Source organism: Frankliniella occidentalis, unplaced genomic scaffold, assembly GCF_000697945.3.
Source record: "Frankliniella occidentalis isolate FOCC.00 unplaced genomic scaffold, Focc_3.1 Scaffold7, whole genome shotgun sequence".
In the NCBI taxonomy this organism is placed as follows: Eukaryota; Metazoa; Arthropoda; class Insecta; order Thysanoptera; family Thripidae; genus Frankliniella; species Frankliniella occidentalis.
The window spans coordinates 1,758,967-1,766,752 of NW_026267137.1; the positions used below are offsets into that span (position 1 = coordinate 1,758,967).

General features: G+C 49.2%; 2 protein-coding genes across 8 annotated transcripts in view; one reads left to right on the forward strand and one right to left on the reverse strand.

Annotated features, from left to right (window-relative positions):
• LOC113209502 (butyrophilin subfamily 1 member A1-like) overlaps positions 1 to 7,786 on the reverse strand; it is a gene marked incomplete at its 5' end in the record, with an annotated part of 17,026 nt that overhangs the window by 7,769 nt on the left and 1,471 nt on the right.
• The window catches only part of LOC113209663 (uncharacterized), a 23,165-nt gene that overhangs the window by 2,534 nt on the left and 12,845 nt on the right, over positions 1 to 7,786 (forward strand). Inside the window, exon 2 of one of the 5 annotated variants that reach the window (XR_008011835.1) lies at positions 1,620 to 1,738. The exons of 3 other annotated variants lie outside the window; for them this stretch is intronic. Coding sequence is in view for 1 of the 2 variants with exons in the window: in XM_052273176.1 (XP_052129136.1) it covers positions 4,262 to 5,656 (1,395 nt within the window). In the remaining variant the exon portion in view is untranslated. Of the gene's footprint in view, positions 1 to 1,619; positions 1,739 to 4,261; positions 5,765 to 7,786 lie in introns of those variants that run through there. One more of the 5 variants, XM_052273176.1, reaches the window with a different exon arrangement.

The following is a 7,786-nucleotide window of genomic DNA, read 5'->3' on the forward strand; positions in this document are numbered from 1 at the left end:
CGGGGATTTGAACACCCCGCACTCCGTCTGCTGCGAGCTCTTCGAGGCCCTGTCGGCCGGCCGGACCCGCGCCACCCTCCAGTCGGTCAGCGTGTCCTTCCTCCCGTGGACCCTGCCGATGCCCGCGGTGGTGCAGAGGGCCATGCTGGCCGCGCTGCCCCTGCTGCCGGCCCTGGGCACCATCAAGGTAGGCGGCGCGGTGCCCGACGAGCTGTTGCGGCAAGCCGGCCACGGCCCCGGCCGCGCTGGAGTACCTGATGCTGGAGTTCTGGGCGTCCCAAGCATGTGTTCATAGTCTCCTCCACGAAGAGGGCGTGAAGGCTATCATGTCAGACAATCCCCATGTCCAGCCACTCGTTCCCGCCACCCTCTCATCTTACTGCGCTGGCACCACATGTGACTACTGTGAGCTAGGGTGCCACCAGGGCCTGCCCGAGAACGGCGAACGTTTTGCTTCTTTTCAATTTGTTCCCATTCCCCGAGATGTTCCTCAGTGAAGCGAAGTCTATTTTGCTTGTTCATAATTAATTTTTTTTATTTTTTTGTACTGTCGAGCTAATTGGGCATGGTTTGTCTAATGTTTTTTAATGTTCATCATCTTTGTGTTCCTTTTTATAGTCTTCTCAATCGAATATGACGCCACTCTTGAAAGAGCAAATGATCATTTTTTTGAACTGTCCGAAGTTCTTATTTTTTTAAATGTTGACCTAGTGAGGCATGGTAAATATTTTGAATGTTTCTCAATGTTGAAACAAATTGGCATCATAAATTATGCCTAATGTTTATGTAATAAATCATGATAAATAATGTTTACCAATGTTTTATTATTCCTAATCTATCAGGCATTGTTAACGATATATTTAATTTTTCTTAATGTTAAGCTAATAAGACATCATAAATGTTTATTATTGTTGCTTAATTTTTTAATGTTAAGGTACTGATGTCTGGTAAATTAATCACTGGCCACTTGAGGTTCTATGCCAATGCCATTCTCGTTCACTGAAATGTGAAATTTGACTATTTTGACTGTTCTCTTTTGTCATGTCTCATCAATCTAGTATGTCAAATAAATTATTGCCTAGGTATGTGAGCTGTTTTTTTTCCCTTACAACCTACATCTCTTGTACAACATTTACAGCCAAGAGTACCTATTTTTCTGGAATAAAACACTCCGGTTATTGTTTCTAAAGCTGAACTTTGGAAAAAGATTGCCTTTTTACGCCTTTTTATTTTAGTCTGGTATGGAAATTTGTTTGGGTCAGTAAGGAAACGTAGACTCGGGTCCAGTGGAGCTAAAATATCCAACAGTCTTCTTTATTGCTTCTGCGAGAGCATGCTTAAAACATCAAACAGCAGAGCAGAGAGCAGACCGTCAATTGAAATGACCAAAACTATCGGATTTTATTTAATCAAATTGCGACCCCTGGGAACTAAGCGTAGAGCTCGGACGGAAAACTTGTACGATTTTTTCGTTTGTTTTTTTTTTCATGCGGGAACGACTACATGACGTAGACTTTTGTATTTCTGGAAAGAACTAAAATCACGTAGCTGTAGCTAAGCTACAAGTCTCGACGCTCTGAGTCTTTTTTTCCGCCTTGCTTACCGTTGTGTCCTTGCAGGGCATGGAGCTGGAGAAGCTCCCCAACGAGGTTGTTCTGATGGTGCTGGGATACGTGGGGATGGAGGACCTCTTCGCCTGCCGCCTCGTGTGCACGGGGCTCGGCGCCCTCGCCCTCCAGGGCGTGTAAAGTTAAGTACGCGTGAGCGTTTCACGTGAGATGAGCGCTCACACGAGCAACGTGCGGTGCCATATACTAAACGAAACGACTTCAAATTGAAAATATTTTTGCAGGATTGCACTCTTCTTTAGTCCCTCCTCTCTAAAAATCTATGGGTTTGTCAATTTTCGCGTCATTTTGCCTCTCACCAGGACGCTCATCTCACGTGAACGCTCACGCGTGCTTAACTTTACACGCCCCCACCCTGCCGTGTGGCGGCACAGGCAGATTTCCGACAGCAGCCCACTGATGTGCCCAGTGCTGCGTCTGGCGCCGTGCCTCGCCACTCTCAAAGTTGAGCTTCCGTCTTTCCGCTGCCACCCGCTGCTGCTGTCCACCACCAAGTGTACCGTAGTCAAACTGGTACTCGCGGTGAGACCAGAGAGCGCCGTTCTGTACGCTCTCATCGTCCGGCACCAGCAGGCGCTTGGCCAGCTCAGGTGTCTGCATGTGTTGTCTGCTGGTTGCGGAGCGCCCGCGGACAGTAAAGGAGACGTATTCTGGGGTGCGGTCGCGTCGACTGCTGGGCTGAGGGAGCTCTCCATCGGCCATGGCTTGGCTTACGGGCCTTTCATGACTTGTTACGTGTCGCACAATGCCGTGTCCGAGCCGTCCATAAGGCATTTGAAGTGCGGCCTGAAGTCGCTAGCTGAGCAGCCCTTACTAAGGTACATCATGGCCGGGCATGCCGTCACACTGGAGGACGTAGCAATTTTTTGGGACGAAATGTACCCACCCAATACGCCCCTGATGACGGTGGCTTCCCTGCTGGCAGGCATGCCGAACCTGCGTGTGCTTGCGTGCCCGCTGATCCCGGGGCTGGAGGCGGTGGCTGCCTGCGAGTTGCTCGAGAGGGTGAGGCTGAACATCCGTCCTGGCACGCCCGCAGGCACCAGGTCTGCGGTGGAGTTCTTGCGCCGGGCACGGAGGCTTCGCGTAGTCTACTTCATGTACTCCGACTACAATATGCCCTGTTCCGTCTGTGGGGATATGGTTGCGGCGTTGGCGTCCGGACCGTCCCGCACGATGGTGGAGTCACTTTCCATAACCACAGTGCCCTGGACCAGGGCGATGCCCACCGCGGTGCAGACGACGCTGCTCGCCGCGTTGCCTCTGCTGCCAGCACTGCGCTCCCTAACGTTAAACGGGGTGCCAGAAGAGGTCATGATGGGCATCAAGCCCACCACGGCCTCGGCAATGAAGAATCTGGTCCTGGAGTTATTCAGGTTCCCCAAATGCAGGCACAGTCTCCTACATGTGGAAGCCGTGCAGGCACTGCGAGCAGCCAACCTCTCGCTGCAGCTACTCGTCCCCCGTGCCGTCCCATACTTCTGTGCAGACACGCCCTGTGACGGATGTGCGCAAGGCTGTCATCAGGGTCTCCTGGATCAAAACGAGCAAAGATTTACTTCTCGATTTGTGCCCATTCCTCGAGGTGTCCCCCAGTGAAATGAAGCGTAGTTTGCTGGTTTATAAACTTAACGGGTTTTTTTGTTTTTGTTTTTAATGTTGAGCTAATGACGCATGATAAATAACGATTCTTAATGTTAATGATAGTGTACCTTTTGAAAGTGTTCTTCATCGGATATGACCACACTCTCGTAGACGAGCAAAGGACTATCTTTGTCACTGCCCGACGCGTTTTGCCAATTTACAAGTGTGTGACATTTTCAAATCTAATGCAGTGATTTATTCTGTCATTAAATGATCAGTGGAAATATATGCTTATACCTCGAGTAATTTCTTTTTTAAATGAAACCTGTATTCGGTTTGACATTTTGGTATGTAACGTAAATAAGGTACGACAAATGTGGGCTTAAACGCATTCATTTTTTTTACAAAAACTGTGTACAGAATCTTTTTATGTATCGATATGATTAATAAAAGTTGTACCTTTCATTGATGTAATTTGTGAAAATGGTTTTCTTATGTTTTCGTCCAAGACATGTTACTTTTGACATTGAAAACAGTTATTTGACATTTTGACACACTCGGCGAGCAACTAGGTAGACATCTTTTGAAAAGATGTGCGAACCGTTTTGCCTAACACTAGCAGTGTTTGAATGGACTTTCGCACATCTAATGCAGTGTGATGTGGTCTATAGTCTACCTACAGTTTAAATATAATTACCTGACTTTTTAAATCCTGGGTAGTTACAAATTTGTATAGCTCCTGCTGCACACATTTTTTATTTTGTCGCACTGAATATACAAATTTGTCACTACTCAGGATTCAAAATTGCATCGTGCAAGATGTGCGCACAGACGCATTGTCGCTATGGACAAATATTGTCCCTTTGCCACTTAGAGTGTACCTCTCACATTCCGTTTTTCTGGCGAGAGTGAAAGTCCCGAGCCGGCAGTCCTTAGTGCGGATATGTCACAACGAGAAGGGTTTTGTTCAAACAAGTTCGTGCTTCAACTCTGGGGCGTAAGCCGCGCTTGTTTCATGTGCTCGTGGTAATCCAATCGTGTCCTTGCAGGGCTTGAAGTTGGAACATCTGATGGACGACTTGCTCGTGATGGTGATGCAGTACCTGGACGTGGAGGACGTCTTTACTTGCCGCCTCGTGTCCAAGAGACTCGAGTCCTTAGCGCTGCTGCCGGGCGTGTGGCGGCATCGGCGACTCGAAGCCAAGGACCCATGGGCGTGTCCGGTGCTGCGTCTCGCGCCGTGCTTGGCGAAGCTAGTAGTGCACTTCCCCTCCACCAAGAGGTGTCACTGGCTGTCCGCCTCGGCAAGGTGCTCCGTCTCTGAGTTGGAGCTGACCGTGGACGGCGACCCTGCCGACGTCGCTTTGACCATCCGTAGCCAGGCGGCGCTTGGACGCCTCAGGCGCCTCTGTGTGTATGTAAAAGATGGAGTGCAAGAGAAGGAAGCAGCCGCTCTGTTGGTGGCGGTGGCGTCAACACATAGCCTCGAGAGGCTCCGAGTCCAGTTTTTACCAAAATGCGGCATTCCTATGTCCTGCTTCCTTCGCCACGCGTTGCCCTCGCCCTCCCTCAAGTTCTTCCAGTGTTCGCTTGGCGCTAACACCGATGCCTTTTACAACTTCATCCTGTCAAGGCACGCTGCCACTCTGGAGGAAGTCCTTCTAGAACCTTGCGTATACGAGGCTGCCTTAACCACGGCCTCATGGTCTGAGAGGCGCTGGACGCTGTTGGCCAGCATCACTCACCTTCGCTACCTGCGGTGCCCCCTCTTCCCGGGGCTGGAGGCCTTGGCAAAGTGTGACTCGCTGAGTAAGGTCTACCTGCACCTGTCTCCCGGCTCAGACGCCCGCCTCGAGTCGGCCGTGAAGTTCCTGCGCTGCACCGAGAAGCTGCGCGACCTCACTTTGGACTACCGAACCAAAGACGATTCCACCCTCATCGCCGCGACCTCGGCCGCGACCCTGGTTCTGGTCTTGTCCTCGTCCGCACGGTCCCGGGCGACCATCGAATCGCTCACCATTCTCGGCGTGCAGTCCACGCTCCCCTTGCCCGGCGCCCTGCTGGAGATGCTGATCACCGCGCTGCCCAGGTTGCCGGCTCTGCGACACTTGGAGGTGGACAGGAAGGCGGCCGATCTGCTGCGGAGCATCACACCCGCCACGGCGCCGGCCCTGCGCTCCCTGCGCGTGTTCATCCAGGAGCCTTCATGCCGCCACTCCTGGGTGCACCGAGACCCGCTCCTGGCGCTTCTGACGACGAACCCCTTGCTACAGTTGTGTGTGCCCCTCCGAGACGGAGGAAAGTTGTACTGTCGTGGTGACTCACCCTGTGCAGTGTGCGCCTTAGGCTGCCACAGAAGACTCCGTGAGGAGAGAGCTAACCTGGTCAAGGGTAAGCGTAAATACTTTTCGTGGGTACTCCTTCCACGTGACGCCCATGACTGAAATAAAATGTATTTTCTTACGCAGCACTTTGTGTTGGCTCGTTAATAATGATATTATGGTAAATTGATTTGTGGCCTCTTAGGAATATTTTGATTTCGATTTAGAAGAACGTTTGTACAGTATCTTAAATTCACAATAAACGATTTTGTTTAACAAAGTGTGCTACTTTTGAGAGCACAAAGGACCTATCTGGTGTTTAATTAGATTTTACACTTGTTTATCAATTTTTACTGGAATCCTATTCTCATTTATGGAGCGCCAGCTCAGACAGGAGTCGTCGTCTGATTCAAACTCACAGTAATTGTGTATACTACCAAGATTGTCGAAGCACACGAAAAACAAAACAACAAAAACATTCGCTGTTGCAGACAAAAATTCGCTGGCTCATACTCAACGAATTTTATTAGTTGTTCAAGCGAATAATTTGCCACGGTAGCAAAGTATCCGCTGAGGTGGCTAACGCGAGCCCTGTTCCAGTGAACGGCACTATTTCTGCTTCAGGGCACGCATTCGCCTCCGCAACTAATTCTTTGCTTCCGTAGCAAATTATTCGCTCTGACAACTAATAAAATTCGTTGAGTCTGAGACAGCGAATTTTTGTCTGCAACAGCGAATGTTTTTTTTCCGTGCAGCTGTAGTGAAATGTACGAATAAAGCATTCCGTTGAAACTGAAATGCAGAGGAATTCGGGAAACAAGAAAACTTCCCATGTTAAACCATAGCGATTTCAGGTTTACAGATATACTTTATTAGATCAACATGTCTGGACCGCAGAGTTGCCATTACTATGCCAGCGCCACCCGCGCTTAATTTATTATCGCAAATTTAAGACACTTAGTAATTTTGTTAGCGTAACCTGCACTTTGACAGTCGATGGTGATGACTTGGACTCGTCGTGTCATGACGAGAATCCCATCACACAACAGCAATAGACCATTGCAGTCTAGGTCCGTCAAAGGCAAGTGGGGAAGAAAAGAACTAAGTCGGAAACAGATTGCCGGAGCCACGATGTAGTTGCCGGAAACGAAGCCTGCAAACAAGGCCTGGTGAAAGGGAGGGGGGGGGGGTATGATGGCCCTCTGCTTGTTTCTAGTGAGCATAGCCTGCAAGGTAGGCCATTGTGTTGCGAAGCCCCTGTGCGAAGGCAACCAGCAGTGCTCGCCCCATGGCTCCCCTCTCCCCCCGTAGTCACACGGACCTGTAAGCCGCGCTTTGCTAATCGCCACTGAATCGACGGACAAGGGAAGGTGGGGTAGATTGGGACGGATTTTTTCTTTTTGCTGTAGGTCGGAGATCATGCATGTTGGAATGACCGGTACTGGCTACAATTGTACATTAATATGTGGCCTATCACAGCCTATATCGTCCTGATTTTTTATCTCATGCTCTTTGGCTGTAGAGAGATTTCCCCGAAGTGTGTCACCTGTCCCAATGTTCCCGGGCACGGGGCACATTGGGACACCATAAGACTACATAAGATGGGGCACATTGGGACAGTTGACGCGCTTACCTGTGAAATATCAGCATACGAACCACCTTGCGGTCTGGAAGCCTAAATAGGCCAGTTATCTACAAGATGAGACAGTTTTTGGATTTTTTGAGGGGCTACATTGAGCACTTTTGGTGTACTGTCCCAGTGTGCACTTAATTGCCTTTCCTGTGATTTCTTTCTTTTTCTTCGGTATTTTGGGATTCAACTCAAAATCCTTACTTGCAAAATGCGTCGTAAGGAACTACCTACTGACCAGCTACTTGCGCGATTTTCTATCTCATTTCAGTTTGCGTAGAAAATAGCAAAATAAAATAAGAAGGTACCTTACTTTTAACAGATTTTTGAGCTTATCGTACTTTGATATTTTCTGTACATCAGACAAGGTGTGCAATCTTCCCAACACTGATACCATCATGAAATATGCTAACATTGGCTACGTGTCAATTTTTTTCAGCACGTAAATACTGTTAGAAATATGTGATATTGCTACTGTCCCAATGTACCCCGTGTCCCAATCTACCCCACCCTCCCTCACTCGTCAATCACCCTGAGCTTCTGACAATATGGTTTCCCGCGGTTCCATGCTCGGGACGTGTCCTCTAGTGTGATCCGGCCGCAACGACGGGATTAAGAATAGC